Genomic DNA, 16,510 nt, shown 5'->3' with positions numbered 1-16,510 from the left:
TCCCTTGGCCAGTAAAGCAAGATGAGCGCTGCAACCCCAGAGTCGGTCACGACTGGACCTAATGGTCAGGGGTCCCTCTACCTTTACCTTTGTCTTTGCAGTCGCTTTGTGGGGAAGTAGCTTTCATACTGTGTGTTCTGGGCAACTCAAAGGTTACTGATCTAGAATGGTGAGCAATGTTTCCCACTCTATGTGGGGGGCTACCTTTGAAGGTGACTCGGAAACTACAACTAATCCAGAATGCAGCAGCTAGATTAGTGACTGGGAGTGGCCGCCAAGACAATATAACACCAGTCCTGAAAGACCTACATTGGCTCCCAGTACGTTTCCAAGCATAATTCAAAGTGTTGGTGCTTTAAAGCCCTAAACGGCCTCGGTCCTGTATACCTGAAGGAGCATCTCCACTCCCATCGTTCAGCCCGGACACTGAGGTCCAGCGCCGAGGGCCTTCTGGCGGTTCCCTCACTGCAAGAAGCAAAGTTACAGGGAACCAGGAAGAGGGCCTTCTCAGTAGTGGCCCCCTCCCTGTGGAACACTCTGCCGTCAGATCTCAAGGAAATAAACAACTATGTGGCTTTTAGGAGACATCTGAAGGCAACCCTGTTTAGGGAAGTTTTTAATGTTTGATTTCTTGCTATGTTTTAATTTGTTGGACGCCACCCAGAGTGGCCAGGGTAACCCAGTCAGATGGGCAGCATATAAAAAATGGTTGTTCTTCCCAGAAAGACAGCTTTCCCTCACACAGTCCTGCAACAGCAGATCGTTGTTGGGTTGAAATAAGGGACAGACCAGTAGCGGATGTCATCTGGAAGGCATCTCCTCGAGCACGTCCCGGAGAGTCCCTTTTATTGAATATTACAGCATTGCCTCGTATGTGCTTGCTGCTGATTGGTTTAACACGAATGCGTATGCAAGGGTTACAAGGGTTACGTATAAGACATACAAGGGTTGCGTATAAAACACTAATCATCATTAGATAGAGGGAACACAGAGTTAGACAGGCATGGAGACTTCCTTAGTAAACAATCGTACAGAGTGCACTTAACATTCTGCAGTCCAGGGTGATAAGGAGAGGATGTATACAGATAGATAGGAAGGTCAGGGCATGATGACGCACTTAACATTCCAGGCTAGCTGGTGCCAGGGTGGTTGAGAAAGGAATGTACAGAAAGACAAAGAACTCAGCATCTTCTCCAAATAACTACCCAGCAGATCGTGGTTCATGCAAGGGCAGTGGTCCATCCCAATGGAACATGGCCTGAGGGTGTGTTGTGAAGGGATGGGGAAACTGGCTCTTCAGACATTGCTAGCTTCCAAGTCATGGCAGTTTCAGACCACCTTGCCAACGCACAAAGGGGGATCGGAGCCATACTCTGACAATAGCTGAATGGCCCCAGTGTTCTCCATCCCTGCAAAGGGCTACTTTGGGTAGGCAGTCCATAGAGCCAGTGTGGCAAAATGGCTAGAGTTCGAATAAACCAGAGTTTGAATCCCAACTTGGCCGTGAAGTGAAGTTCATCACCTTCCAGGTTGTGGAGTTTTCAAACTTGGGAGTCTATAGGGCATGCAAACCTGCTACTGATTTATTGGCGGTTCTTGTTTTGAGATGAATGTCGGAGCTGTGCTGCGAATGCAACAGCAGACACTTCTTGCAGGAAAACAACAGCCCCACAACGCTCTTGCGAAACACAAAGCAACCTAGACAGGCTTAAGCATCCGTTTGGGAACGGCTTGTTCCGGCATAATAGCCCGACTGACAAGTGTGAAACAGATTTTATTAATCTGCAAACCATAAGGGTCACGACTGGGCTGAAACAGACCTGTCAAATAAGTAGCAATTTCTAAATAGGCAGCTGTCTTGTCGGGTGATTATGATGCAGCGAATGAAGTCTAGAGGAAATGAACATAAAAGAAGAAGGGAGCTCAGAGCGGAGACATAATTTCTCTTCCTAGACAACGCTGTCAGCAGCATGCTCATCAGAACAAAAAACCCTGCAAGTCTATTATAATTGAGATCAGTTTGTCCCTGCTAAAACAAGAGGCATTTGACTTGATCTTGCCTAGTGTTTTTGTTGCGGGAGATGAGGCTTGTTATTCTTAAGAAGATATTATTATTGCTACGCTAATTATTCCCAAGCAGCCCTGAATGTATTTCAAACAGAAGTCTCACTTGGGTCTTTGGACCAATCGGAAAGCTTGTTTCTCCGGCATTTTTTCTTAAAAGCCTCAATCCCAGAGGCTTCCAGAGAGTGGCTCCAGGAGATTCTCTTTAGGTTGACTGAGATCTCAACACTATTATTCCCCCACAAAGATCATTTTCAGAGAAGGGATGGGGACAGGGTGGAAATAAGCGCTGCTCGTTCTCCTTGATCTCCCAGCAGCTTTCAATACTGTTTTTTTTTAAATAATAATAATAAATTTTAATTGAAGTAAGCAAATCAATACTATAAAAAACTCCCGGAATATTCAAGGGCTCAAGCTGTCATAATGAAAAACAACTGCTTCATGTTAAGGAAACTCAGCTACCATACTCTTTGCTGATACCTTTTGAAGTTTCTGTCTTCAGTCTGACAACAGCAAAGTTTAAGATAATGACTTTTTGAATTCAGATATAGTCACTTATTGGCATCTGGTGACAATCAAAATCATTTTTGGGTACCACTAAAATAAAACTGCTGTAATATTTTCTCCTATGGAAGTGTTGGCAGGCATTTGTTGAGATGGCTAAACTCTATAGTAAAATCTCTTTAAAAAAAGATAGCCAGTACTATAAAAATAATAGCAGTACAAATGCAAAAAAATGAAACGGTATATTCTGGGAACTGCCCTGAGATGTTATGATGGGCGAAATATAAATTTAATTAATTAATTATCCAAAAAAGACATAAGCTGAGTACTTAGGACCATTAGGAAAGCCAAATTTCACAGAGGGAGTTTTTTGTGTTTGCACTTGTGTAGAAGATAAAACCCCACCACTATTTTCTCACCTTGTGCTGTTATACAAATAAGCAAACTGTATAAAACACTGACAGTGTCTCCACCCCTTTTCATTCCAGTGGGAACCACATTTTCCAAGGCCTTGCTGCTGGCATCGCTGTGAACGAGAACGGAAGAGGCCAAATAACAGGTGTGGGAAGAAAAACATTTCTGGGGCATGGGTTTGGGTTGGGCAAAAAATAACCTCCAAACAGTGAATCCTCATTTCAGTTTTGGCAGGGTTTTTGGCACACACACACCCCACTACACTCCTGGGGCAGGAAGGTCCCTAGCTCAGTGGCTGAGCAAGTAAGACTGGGAATGAATGTCAATTGCCTGAGCCACCCCCCTGGAGCTGCTGGCAGTCAGTGTAGACAATACTGAGTTTGATAAGGCTGATTCTGTAGTGGGCAGCTTCCTCCACTTCTGTGCTTCAAATTTCATGTGACAAGGTCTTGGTGGTCCTTTCCCATAACCCTCTAAGGTAGGCCAGGGTGCACATCCCCATCTTACAGAAGAGAGACTCTGGCTGCTTGCCTAAAGCCACTTTTTGACTTCATGGCCGAAGTGCTGTTTGATCCATGGGCTTCCTAGCTCATAGGAGAGTCACCTCAGAACTGCTGCAGCTCTGAACAACAAAAGTCTGGTGACCACTTCATGGTTATTTCTCTTGTCCGTTTGGCGCCACCTGCCTCTCAGAACTTCCCTTTTTGAGCACGGCCAGAGCATTTCCTTAGTGCAGAGCTTTCCAGACTTTTCACATTGGTGACACACTTTTTGGACGTGCATCATTTCACGACACAGCAGTTCAGTTTTACTAGCAAGCCGGAGGTTAAACGAACCCTTTCCAGCCCCAGGAGGAGTGCGGGGAGCATTTGTGCGACACACCTATGCACTGTAGCCGACACACTAACTTGTTGCGGCACACAGTTTGGAAAGCTTTCCCTTAGTGGTCTTGTCACTGCAGCTCCTGGTCTGTCGTAGTAGCCAAGGATCTCCGCTGGAGAAACCTCTCCTCCTTTCTCCTGTTCCCCCTTCTTCTCATAACAACAACAACAACAACAACAAGCTAAGGGACCCATGGATGGTAAAGTCCAGTCAAAGTTGACTATGGGGTTGTGGCGCTCTTCTCGCTTCCCAGCCGAGGGAGCCAGTGTTTGTCCACAGACAGCTTTTTTGGGTCATGTGGCCAGCATGACCAAACCACTTCTGGCACAATGGAAAACCATGACAGAAGCCAGAGTGCACAGAAACGCTGTTTACCTTCCCGCTACAGCGGTAGCTGTTTATCTCCTTGCACTGGTGTGCTTTTGGACTGCTAGGTTGGCAGGAGCTGGGGCAGAACAACAGGAGCTCACCCTGTCACACAGTTTTGAACTGCCAACCTTCTGATGGGCTATCCCGAGAGTCTCCGTGGTTTAGACCACAGCGCCATCCTCGTCCTTCATAACAAACACAATAATAACCTTTCATAACAACAAGCATTTTGCTAGCTACATGCTGGATGATGACACAGCCCTTGGGCTGCCTCAGGTTGATACAGAAGTCGAGGTAGAAACTGGATTGACGTGAAATAGTCTTTTCACTTCATTCCTTCAGTGCTCCTTTGGATAATTGGCAGTCCTTTGTTTACCCTTCCTTCCTTAAACTGCTTTAGAAAACGTCATCCGGGAGAACCAGTGGGGAGGTACAGACATCCGCCGTGGAGGTGACCCTGTCCTCAGAAGTAACCTGATCTGCTGTGGCTATTCAGACGGCGTGGTGGTCGGGGAGCGTGGGAAAGGACTCATAGAAGGAAACACCATTTATGGTAAATCTTCTGACAGTGGGGTTATTACCCCCTACGTAGCCTTGTTTCCCTGGGTCTTGTGTACTGAGTGTAGCAGAGCAGCTCTCCTCAGACTGTTCTAGAATCCAGTTTCAAAATGGACGATGGCCTGTCAGGGACTGGCTGGACACAGTGGAATGGTGAGAGGCACCAGCTAGGGAACATCCAAGGGAAAAGGGCTCAGAGCCCAGGACTGGGGGGCTGGACAATGATGAGTCAGAGGGAGATGATGGGGAAGAGGAAGTGTTGGAAGCTAAAAAGGAAACAAGGCTTTGTGATCTTGGGAGAGGTTGTGGTAGAGGGAAGTCCGGGATCGGAGGCAGAAGCTGGAGAGGAGGAGGCCAAGAAGCAGAGATGAGTTTGGCTGGTGAAGAGTCACAGGTGTCTTCCCCTCCTGCTGCAACTGGCTCTCATCTCCCAGAACCAGTAGAGGCATGAAAAGGGCGGAGGAAAGGTTGGTTGCATACAGGCGCAGTCTCCAATTGCCCGGGGAAAGCCTTGGAAGAGAGGGACTTGGATGTCTGTGGGGAGGCAGGGACTTTATGTTTCAACAACTGATTTTCATGGAGGAAGACCACCAGGAATGAGCTGTCCTGCTTATTAGGCCTGACACTCAGCCCAGTCTGTGGAGATTCTGCCTCTCACCATTCCTCAGCCTCCAACCAGTTCAGGACACCTTGGACCCGGCCCAAGATTTTTCAGTCTCTTGCACAATGTTACATCAGGAAGACAGGCCAATGTGCTTTCTCCCTCTTCTCTTGGCATAGGGAACAAGGGCTGCGGCGTCTGGATAATGTCCTCCAGCCTCCCGCACATCGCAAACAACCAAATCGGTCACAACAGCATCTATGGGATTGCGGTGTTTTGCCGCAAAGATGATGCTAATGACTACCTCGCCAACCAAGGGGGCAACGAGAACTTCAATGACGAAGGAGAAGCTGCCAACTGGGAGAATGACCTGGAGAGTGAGGAGGAGCGTGTGGTTATCCGGAGGCCAATCAGTGTGGCTCTCGTGGAGTCGAACAACATCAACCACAATGGAGGTGAGCGCTGGCCGGGAACGTTGTGTAGCCAGTCTTGTCCATAGGAAAGACCAAAGAGGCTCCAAAGAACATTCTGAGAATTCCTTCTGGGAATAATAATAATAATAATAATAATAATACCTCTCCCATCTGGCCGGGTCTCCCTAGCTACTCTGGGTCTCAACAGAATATTAAAAACACGATAAAACATCAAACATTAAAAACTTCAGATGTCTTCTAAAAGTCAGATAGTTGCTTATTTCCTTGACATCTGACAGGAGAGTGTTCCACAGGGCAGGTTCCACTACCGAGAAGGTCCTCTGCCTGGTTCCCTGTAGCTTCACTTCTCGCAGTGAGGGAACCACCAGAAGGCCCTCAGAGCTGGACCTCAGTGTCTGGGCTGAACGATGGGAATGGAGACGCTCCTTCAGGTATACTGGGAAGCTCCTGCAGAAACGCTACGCTGGCACCAGTCACCGTGCCGCCTGCAACCTGGAGCAATGTGACGCTGAGCCGCCGTGCCAAAACACTATAAAGTAGTGGCGGAACTCAGCAAAGATGTGCCAGAGCTCAGTTCCGGTGAGTTCTGGCTGAAAAAAGCCCTGCCAGTTGGTATAATAAAATATCACACCTTCCTTAAAATCATGATCTTAGCCATATAGCTGGGGTCTGTTTAACTGGGGGCAATTTTTTGTTTTTAATGCAGATATTAACATTGCAGCATCTTCGTCGTTTGACTTCAGTGTAGGTGCATTTCCGGGTTTTTGTCCCTTCTTGCCCCAGGTGGTGGTTGTTGGTAAAATAGGTTATTGATTCAGGGGTGCTTTTCCTCCTCTCGTAGCTGCCGGCTTGTACATCAAGAGCAGCGAAGCCCTGAACATCATTGGAAACGCCATCCACGCCAACCACGACTGCGGGGTCTCCGTCTTCCAAAGCTCGCAGCTGACGAGAATCGCAAACAACAGCATCTCTTGCAATAGCCTCGGGGGAGTGGTGGTGGAAGCGGAGTGCCGGGTGGAGCTTCGTGGGAACGGCATTTATGACAACAGCAGCCACGGGGTGGCCTCCAAGGGCGAGGGAATCGTCACCGAGAATGACATTTTGGGCAATCAGGGCTGCGGCCTCAAGCTGCTGCAGGCAGCCGATATGAAGGTGCGTGGCGAAATAAAAGAGAACAAGCTTGCTTGTTACCAGGGAATCGCGGAGTTGGAAGGGATCCCAGTGATCATCCAGTCTAGCCCCCTGCAGTCTAGGAATTACAGCTGAAAAATCCCTGGCGGGTGGCCTTCCATAGAATTACAGAGTTGGAAGGGCCCCAAGAGTCATCTAAATAGTCATAAATAATCATTATGATGATTTGTGGTTATCTAGATGACTCATTATGATTATCTATATTTCACCAGCCGCCCAAGAAGGGTTGCATGCACAAGTCACCGTATTTTTCGCTCTATAAGACGCACCAGACCACAAGACGCACCTAGTTTTTGGAGGAGGAAAACAAGAAAAAAATATATTCTGAATCTCAGAAGCCAGAACAGCAAGAGGGATCACTGCGCAGTGAAAGCAGCAATCCCTCTTGCTGTTCTGGCTTCTGGGATAGCTGCGCAGCCTGCATTTGCTCCATAAGACGCACACACATTTCCCCTTACTTTTTAGGTGGGAAAAAGTGAGTCTTATAGAGCAAAAAATACGGTACCTCATTTTTTCCTTCCAGCAGTGATATTTATGTGTGTGAAAGCTGCCCCAGGTTCTTTGGCCATTTAAAAAATATAGTTCTCTTTTTTTCTCCTAGAAAAGACTGCACAAGATTTTCTGTTTAGATTTCAAACATAACACACTACTTTACTTGGAATACTAAAACGTGTGTGTGTGTGTGTGTGTGTGTGTGTGTACACACACACATACACACAAAAATACGTTTTAGTATTCCAAGTAAAGTAGCCACTTTATATATAAAGGGACGCAGGTGGTCTAAACTACTGACTTGGGCATGCCGATCAGAACGTCGGCAGTTCGAATCCTCGCAACGGGGTGAGCTCCCATTGCTCTGTCCCAGCTCCTGCCAACCTAGCAGTTTGAAAGCACACCAGTGCAAATTGATAAATAGGTACCTCTGCGGCAGGAAGGCAAATGGCGTTTCCGTGTGCTCCGGTTTCCATCATGGTGTCCCGTTGTGCCAGAAGGGGTTTTGTCATACTGGCCACATGAACCGGAAATCTGTCTGTGGACAAATGCCAGCTCCCTTGGCCTGAAAGCGAGATGAGCACAACAACCCCATAGTTGCCTTTGACTGGACTTAACCATCCAGGGGTCCTTTACCTTAGCCATATCACACACACACACACACACACACACACACACTGGTAACTTGGTTCTCAAACTTAATCCGTTCTGGAAGTCTGTTCCAAAACCAAAGCGTTCTTAAACCAAGGTGCGCTTTCCCATAGAAAGTGATGCAAAATGGATTAATCAGTTCTCAACTTTTAAAAACAACCCCTAAAACAGCAATTTAACATGAATTTTACTATTTAACGAGACCCTTGATCCATAACATGAAAGGAATAATCAATGTACTGTACTGTAAAATAAAATAATAGAGTATTGTAGATACTTGGTTCCAGGAGCACACTTGGAGAGCTAAGAAACTTCTGTGAACACTGCAGAATACCTATTTCACAGGAAGGAAGAAAAACGCGATGCTCAGAACCACCACCACCCCGCCCCCAAAAGGAATCGAAACACCTACACACACGTTCCCAAAGAAATAAAACAGACAAACGAGCTGCAACCAAACAACAACAAAATTCCAAAAAAAATCCCACATCGCTCAATTAAAAAAAAAAATTGCAAAAATGGGGAGGGGTGCAAAGTGCCCACACACCTCTATATTGATAAGTGAGCACATTTTAATAGGAAGGCTAAGGGTTGTTTGTTGCCTCTACTGCTGTTTTCTCATTTGCGTTCTGGCAAGAATCCATTGCCTACCCCAAGAGAAGTAGAAGAGCAGGTAAACAGGTTGGAATAGTCCTCAGAGAAGCAGGGGGCAAAGCTGCTGCTGTGGAGAGAAATATCATGTTGAATGTGGTCCCAGAAAATGACAGGCGTGAAGGAGGCGAAAGAAATAAACAAATGGGAGAAGATGAGGATCTACAGATCCATTCAATGAGACAAGAGCCCTTAACACCCCAGCAAAACACACACACAAATGTGCAAGTTCTGCAGTAGATATTTTTTAAAGGAAATTGTGTCTTAATTTGTGTACCAACCTCCAGGAAATGCTCCCATTTCTTTCTCAGTTGTTCTTAATAATAATAATAATGATAATAATTTATTATTTATACCCCTCCCATCTGGCTGAGTTTCCCCAGCCACTCTGGGTGGCTCCCAATCAAGTGTTAAAAACAGTACAGCGTTAATAAATATTAAAAACTTCCCTGAACAGGGCTGCCTTCAGATGTCTTTTAAAGATAGGATAGCTGCTTATTTCCTTCACATCTGAAGGGAGGGTGTTCCACAGGGAGGGCGCCACTACCGAGAAGGCCCTCTGTCTGGTTCCCTGTAACCTCACTTTTCGCAGTGAGGGAACCGCCAGAAGGCCCACAGCGCTGGACCTCAGTGTCCGGGCTGAACGATGGGGGTGGAGACGCTCCTTCAGGTATACACTTTTCCCCTCATCTTATTGGGGAAAACCACAGCTAAATTAAAACAAGTTTTCTTGGATTTGCTGAAAACCTTTCAGATTTCCTTCTCAAATATCTCCTTTTTTCCAATGCAGTTTTTCTGTGCACACTCAGTAAGCCGAGCCCATTAAGACCCTCCCCTTTCACAGTCTTTACCCTCTGCAAGGTACAAGAGGTGCATGGCTGAGCAAGAGAGATGAGCCAAGGGGGATGCGGGTGGCGCTGTGGGTTAAACCACAGAGCCTGGGACTTGCCGATCAGAAGGTCAGCTGTTCGAATCCCCGTGACGTTTCCGTGTGCTGCTCTGGTTCGCCAGAAGCGACTTAGTCATGCTGGCCACATGACCCGGAAGCTGTATGCCGGCTCCCTCGATCGATAAAGCGAGATGAGTGCCGCAACCCCAGAGTCGGTCACGACTGGACCTAATGGTCAGGGGTCCCTTTACCTTTACCTTTAGACAACCTTATCAACTGCCTCCCCAAGTGGACTACTTACCAGGGCCTTGGTTTTGTGATGGAGTTGTAACATTTGAGGTGTAACATGGTGCTAGGGCATTATAGAGCTGCATTTGCACAATACATGCAATACAGTACCATAATACCTCTTCTAGTTCTTCTTCTTTTTTTATTTATTTGGTTTCTCAAATTAAAATTTTACAGAGATATATCAGAAATAATTCAAATCATAGAAACAAGATTCCTAGGAATCTCCTGGACTTCCATCCTCCCCTTTATGGGTCCTGTTATTAATCCTCCCCACCCCCACCCCCCGCATCTTTTATGTTAATCCAAACCCTTTGCCTCTTCCATTATGTCCAGAATTCAACCTTAAACTACAAGTGCTATTCCAGTCCTACTAACAAATTTAACAGTTTACAATGGTCTTTAAGGTAAGTTATAAATTTTCCCCATTCCTTGTTAAAATTTTGCTCTTCCTGATTTCTGATTCTTCCGGCCATCTCAGCCATTTTGGCACAATCCATTAACTCCATCTGCCATTCTTCTCTGGTTGGGACTTTATCTTCTTTCCATCTATGGGCCGATAACATCCGCAAAGCCGTGGTCGCATACATAAATAGTCTTTTCTGCTCCTTTGGGATTTCAGCACCTAGAATTCCTAAAGGGAGGGCTTCAGGATTTTTAACAAAGGTTGTTTTAAACATTTTTTTCAACTCATAATATATCATTTCCCAAAATCCTTTTACTACCTTACAATTCCACCACATAGGGTGCCATAAAAGGTGCCTTCTTTTTCATTACCGTATTTTTCGCTCTATAGGATGCACTTTCCCCCCTTCAAAAATGAAGGGGAAATGTGTGTGCGTCCTATGGAGCGAAGACGCCATGGCCCCGCGACCCTCTCCCAGCTGGAGAGGTGACGCGCGGCTATGGCAGGAGCCTCTCTGTTGTGCCTTTCTGCTGCTCCCTGACCTGCTCTTTGGGGCTGGTGGTGGGCTTCCCTCCACCAGCCCCAAAGAGCAGGTCGAAAGGAACCTGAAGCCTGGAGAGCAAGAGGGGTCGGTGCGCACCGACCCCTCTCACTCTCCAGGCTTCCAAGGTAGGTGCCTGAACGCACCTTAAACGGCACCTTGTTTTAGAGGGGGAAAACAAGAGGGGGAAAATTCTCCCCTTCTCTGCGCAGTGCCTCCTGCTGCTTCGCTGAAGGGGCACTGGGCAGAGAGAGGGAGAATTTTTTTTTCTTGTTCTCCCCCCTCTAAAACAAGGTGCGTCCTATTGTCCAGTGCGTCCTATGATGCGAAAAATACGGTACATTTCTAGCATACATTTGAGCCTGATTTATGTAATTTTGCTAATTTACTAGGAGTTAAATACCATCGGTACATCATTTTCATATAATTTTCTTTCAACGTATAACATGCCATGAATTTTAAACCCCAGTTCCATAACTTGCCCCAAGCACCATAATACCCGACATGGCTTCTACCGCCGAATCCTGGGACCTTTTGTTAAGGGTGCCAGTAGTTGGTAAAGAGAGCCTTATTCCCCAGAGCGATATAACCGTCAGTTCCTCTTCGCAGGGAACAGTCTTCCTGACTTCTAGTTCCTTTAGACGAGGCATAGGCAAACTCGGCTCTTCAGGTGTTTTGGGACCACAACTCCCATCATCCCTAGCTAACAGGACCAGTGGTGAGGGATGATGGGAATTGTAGTCTCAAAACATCTGGAGGGCCGAGTTTGCCTATGCCTGCTTTAGACTTTTTCTCTCTTGAGGTTCAATTGGCACCAAATTTTCATGGTGTTCAGAAGCTCACACGTCCCTATCAAGCTGCCGTGGGTGCTTCTTTTTTAAATCACTTGCTTCTGGAAAACCAACTCGCTCTATCTCTTCCAGAATGATGAATCATCTAATTTTGCTATTGGAGTGCTATGTTACCAATAATTGTGTTCTCCTCTTTTCCTTCCAGGTAACCAAGAACAGAATCCACTCCTTTCGAGGTTATGCGATCGAGATGCTTGACCAGACCAAGGCCTTGGTGCAAGACAATGTGATTTTCCAAGGGAAGTCCAAAAAGAGCATTTTGCAGCAGGCCTCCGACACGGAAGCCTGTGTCGTTCAAAGCAACAAGCTCCTGGCATTCAAGAAAAGGTAAGCCAGGTAGCCCTTTGGGGACTTGAGAATATGAGGACCCTTATTCCATACAGCTGATGCCCTCTACATTTTAAGCATACCGTGTTTTTCCATGTGTAAGGCGGCATTGATTCAGACTAGGTATCTGACGAACATATTGTTATGTCTTCTTGTCCTTCCAGGTCGGACGTTGCCTGGACCCTGGAGAACCCCCCTGCGCGGCCTCACATTGAAGGAGCCTCCAGAGGTGTATCAACATCTGGGAATAGTCAGAAAGTCTCAAACATGACCGCCAGGATAGCAGCAAGAGTGGATGGGGGCTGCCATAACAACGGGAGCATCTTTTGTACAATTGTGTGATGCTGGCCTTCCTCAGGGGCCACCCTGGCAAGTCCCTTCCCCATGCGTGCTCGTTGCAGGAGAGAACGAGCTCATGTTCAGTTGCTTTTCAGTGCAGCGGCTACAGTACGATGGGAACGGAAAGGATTTTGCTGATTTTGCTCCCTGGCATGGTTGCTCCCTCACCTGTACCCTTACCTCAGGCCTCAGCTGCTGCCTCCCTCTCTTCCTTGCAGTTCCTCTTCAGCTGTAGTCTTGTTTGTGAAGGGGAAAGCAGTGCCTTTGTGACATCAGCAGCCATGATGCCAACTCTCACTCCTGTCAGACTTCTCATTGCCTTTTCCCTTAATGATGCCGGCTGCTCAAAATTTGCTCTGGGATTCGCCTAGTGGATCAAAGAATCATAGAGCTGGAATAGACCACAAGGGCCATCAAGTCCAACCCCCTGCCAAGCAGGAAACACCATCAGAGCACTCCTGACATATGGTTGTCAAGCCTCTGCTTAAAGACCTCCAAAGAAAGAGACTCCACCACACTCCTTGGCAGCAAATTCCACTGTCGAACAGCTCTTACTGTCAGGAAGTTCTTCCTAATGTTTAGGTGGAATCTTCTTTCTTGTAGTTTGGATCCATTGCTCCGTGTCCACTTCTCTGGAGCAGCAGAAAACAACCTTTCTCCCTCCTCTATGTGACATCCTTTTATATATTTGAACATGGCTGATGTCACAAAGGCCGCCAATGTCACAAAGCTGGGGAAACCAATACTTTCCCCTACATACAGCTTTTAAGGAGTGGGGAGAAGTTACAGGGTGCTTTGATGGGCTCCCTTCCAGGTGTAAGATTGAGAGCTTCCCAAAAAGTCTGTTACTTCCCCATAGTTTTCAGTCGGTACTTCTCCTACCCGTAAAAACAAAATGGTGGTGAGTAGGTACTAAATAGAAATGTGAGTGACAGCGTCGTGGAAGATGTTGTCTCTTCTGATAAATAAAGGTAAAGGGACCCCTGACCATTAGGTCCAGTCGTGACCAACTCTGGGGTTGCGGAGCTCCTCTCGCTTTATTGGCCGAAGGAGCCGGCATACAGCTTCTGGGTCATGTGGCCAGCATGACTAAGCCGCTTCTGGCGAACCAGAGCAGCGCACGGAAATGCCGTTTACCTTCCCACCACAGCGGTACCTATTTATCTACTTGCACTGTGACATGCTTTCAAACTGCTAGGTTGGCAGGAGCTGAGACTGAGCAATGGGAGCTCACCCCGTTGCGGGGATTCGAACCACCGACCTTCTGATCGGCAAGTCCTAGGCTCTGTGGTTTAACCCACAGCGCCACCCACCTTTCCTTTCCCCCTTCCCTCTTACCTACCTACCTACACACCCTTTTAGTGATTGCCAAAAGGCCAGCTGGTCAAGTTGCCACAGTAATGTTGACTATTCAGCCACGGAGCTGGTCTTTTTGATAAGACAGTAAAGCCTTGCTCAGAGTGAATCTCCCTTTCCTCCATTGAATGTTAGTTTTGTTTTCTTCTGTGCTGGGAAGTCCTTGGACCATGGCAAAACAGGCCTATAAAGCAGACAGAATTGGAATATGCCAACTCTTCAAGAAGGCAAACAGATCACTGTTTCTAGGCGGTTTTGCTGCGTGAAGTTTCAGCAGATGAACACAGCATCTATTGTCCACTGCAAGAAGAAAAAACCTGTAACTTACTCTTGACTGGCAACGTCAACATAACATGGTGTTGGCTTTTAAAATAATGTACAAAAACGACCAACAGAATTGACTCCCAGGCAGCTGGCAACCATTTTCATACCAGGGCAGCTCAGAACTTGAAATGATTTTATGCAAGAGGGCCAAACAGAGAATGGCAGAGCTGCACGTTGTGCCTTTGAAAATTATCTGCTAGAGAAAATGGACCTGTACAATTATGGGGGACAGGTATTCATGGAACTCCTTGGCCTAAATAATGAGTTGAGTTGCTTCTTATTAGACACACGCAAAGCAGAAGCTGGATAGTGGTGAATAAATGGGGAGAAATATTTTGCTGTGCTTTTTTAATGAGACTCGGGGGCATGGTAGCCATTCCTCTGGTCAAAGAGGGACTAGGATTAACCCCCTTTTATCTTGTAAGACTCCTCAGTCTTTCAACAGGTACACGGCAGGCAGACATGCAACAGGTGAAGCCCTCCCTATTACTTTCTGCATGTCAGAATCTGCAAGCAGGATTTTTTTTTAGTGCAACTGTTAAAAGCACCAAAACTGGGGGGGTTGGTGAGGGTTGCCCAACATTAGGGCACAATTCAGATGCTCCAGTTGATGGAAGGAAGCTGTACAAGAACCGAAAAGCCACATTAAGCAGGTTAGAGGTGATTAATTTTTTTGTGCATTCATAAATGTCAAACAAAGTAGGAATTGAATTTTTTTGCTTATATTACCCCTTACCCAGCGGTGGCTCCCTGTGACTTGCCTATAGCATATGCACCCAGAGAAGGTTCTTTCTCTATATGTATATAGTTGAATTCTAACCCCTTGGGTTTCTCTGCGAAGTTGCCAACTTCTTTTCCATTTTAATGGCCTTCACTCTTGTGCCTTTAGCAGCACTTTGGCCTGCAGCAGGAAGGTCACTCAAAGAACTCTTACTTAGAGTGACCACCAGAGTTTTAGGCAGTAGATTGACTTGTTCTGCATTAACTTTGCATGTGCAAGCGAAAATTCGTCTGAAAGAAGAATGCTGGACTACAACTCCCATGATCCCCGACCGTCGGCCATGTTTGTTGGGGGCTGATGGGAGTCCAACGAGACCTGAAGTTCTGTTGGTTCCTCCTCCCTGCCTTACCTCTTGAAGAGAGCCTGAGGCCCCCTTTTTATTGATACAAGAGCTGGGTGGGCTGTGCGCTAAGAGAGCAAAGATGGTAGCATTAGTTTTTAGTTGGCAGCACATACCAGTGACACGCATGAACAAGGACCGAATTGCCTTTTGTTTATATCTCATCAATGTGCAAGTTGGACTGGCTTATTCCGATGGCACGACATGGAACAGTTCTCTTGAGCGAAAACACTAGCAGTCCTACATCCTAGGCAAGTCAAAACTGCGTAGCCAACAGGCCACGACAATAAATAGCTATGACCTTGCATGGAGCAAAAGAAACTGGCTTATTCCAGGTCAGACTATGTCATCAAGCCCAAGATTGTCTACTCCAGGGCTGGCTAACCTGTCGCCCTCCAGGTGAAATCTTGGAAGTCAACTTCATCAAAACAAAAAAGCAAAATTTTAAAAATGAATTAAAACAATGTGTACATAAACAACACCTGTACACACGTGTCATGAGGGAATCTTCTTGGATGCAATGTAGAAACTGTTGTAGAAATTCCTTGCAGGATGTGGCTGCCATCCTCTCTCTACTTACTCCACAAGAAGTACCACTGAAATGAGTGGCATATATTTTGGAAAAAAATGCACTAGATCAGCCCATGTCAGCCATAGAAGCAAACCAAGCTACAAATTATAAATAGGTCCTCTGATGCAGATCAAGATTGTATGTAATGGACCCATTGAAAGGAATCCTCATTGCTTTAATGATATTTAGGCTATAATCCTATATCTGCTTCTCCCAAATCAATGGGTCTTACTTTTAAGTAGACAAAGGGAGGCTTGAAAGGACTAACCTTGGCTGGATCGGGGCCACAGACATCCCCTTTAAAAGCAACTGGATTTCAATCACAGGCGGCCACTAACCTTTCTAAGAACTTTGTTAAGGGTTTTTAACTTTACGTCGGATTATGTGTTACAAGTTCCTTTTTTAAAAACAGAAGTTAAACATTCTGTGTAAAGTTTTATGAAGGAAAACCTGTATATTGCAAGAATAAAAGGCTCTATTTTAAACACCAAACCCTTCTTAATTAACCGGCTTGTTAGATATTGTTAGACATGTTATGCAGACGGCCAGCTGCAAAAGGACAGCATGGCTCCTATAATGTCAGCAGCAAGCATGTGGGTCCAGCTGTGGTTGGGAAGAGGTGCTCTGGGATCTGCTCAGCTAAAGCAGGCCAGATCTGGACAGGCTTACAGTACTGATTCCTAGCT

The 16,510-nt window shown here is 46.3% G+C and overlaps 1 protein-coding gene and 2 long non-coding RNA genes across 3 annotated transcripts in view; 2 read left to right on the top strand and 1 right to left on the bottom strand.

Moving 5' to 3' along the window:
* FBXO10 (F-box protein 10) overlaps nucleotides 1–12,639 on the top strand; it is a 33,288-nt gene extending 20,649 nt beyond the window's left edge. The window contains exons 6-11 of the mRNA XM_083419641.1: nucleotides 3,057–3,127; nucleotides 4,634–4,786; nucleotides 5,572–5,847; nucleotides 6,668–6,978; nucleotides 11,932–12,113; nucleotides 12,278–12,639. Coding sequence (XP_083275767.1) covers nucleotides 3,057–3,127; nucleotides 4,634–4,786; nucleotides 5,572–5,847; nucleotides 6,668–6,978; nucleotides 11,932–12,113; nucleotides 12,278–12,455 — 1,171 coding nt within the window. The 3' untranslated portion in view covers nucleotides 12,456–12,639. The remainder of the gene's footprint in view (nucleotides 1–3,056; nucleotides 3,128–4,633; nucleotides 4,787–5,571; nucleotides 5,848–6,667; nucleotides 6,979–11,931; nucleotides 12,114–12,277) is intronic.
* LOC310668008 lies at nucleotides 1,759–12,711 on the bottom strand. Its single transcript, XR_014506535.1, has 3 exons — nucleotides 12,633–12,711; nucleotides 2,988–3,094; nucleotides 1,759–2,390 (listed from the first exon to the last, which is right to left on the bottom strand). It is a non-coding gene; the product is annotated as an uncharacterized lncRNA (long non-coding RNA).
* A 442-nt stretch (nucleotides 12,712–13,153) lies between these two features.
* Nucleotides 13,154–16,316, top strand: LOC310668026. Its single transcript, XR_014506555.1, has 2 exons — nucleotides 13,154–15,046; nucleotides 15,085–16,316. It is a non-coding gene; the product is annotated as an uncharacterized lncRNA (long non-coding RNA).
* Nucleotides 16,317–16,510: the final 194 nt, after the last annotated feature.

The sequence above is a fragment of the Podarcis tiliguerta genome (genome assembly GCF_965153285.1).
Source record: "Podarcis tiliguerta genome assembly, chromosome: 17".
NCBI classification, from domain to species: domain Eukaryota; kingdom Metazoa; phylum Chordata; class Lepidosauria; order Squamata; family Lacertidae; genus Podarcis; species Podarcis tiliguerta.
The sequence above is the reverse complement of the archived record's forward strand: the minus strand, read 5'-3'. Positions and strand labels throughout refer to the sequence as shown.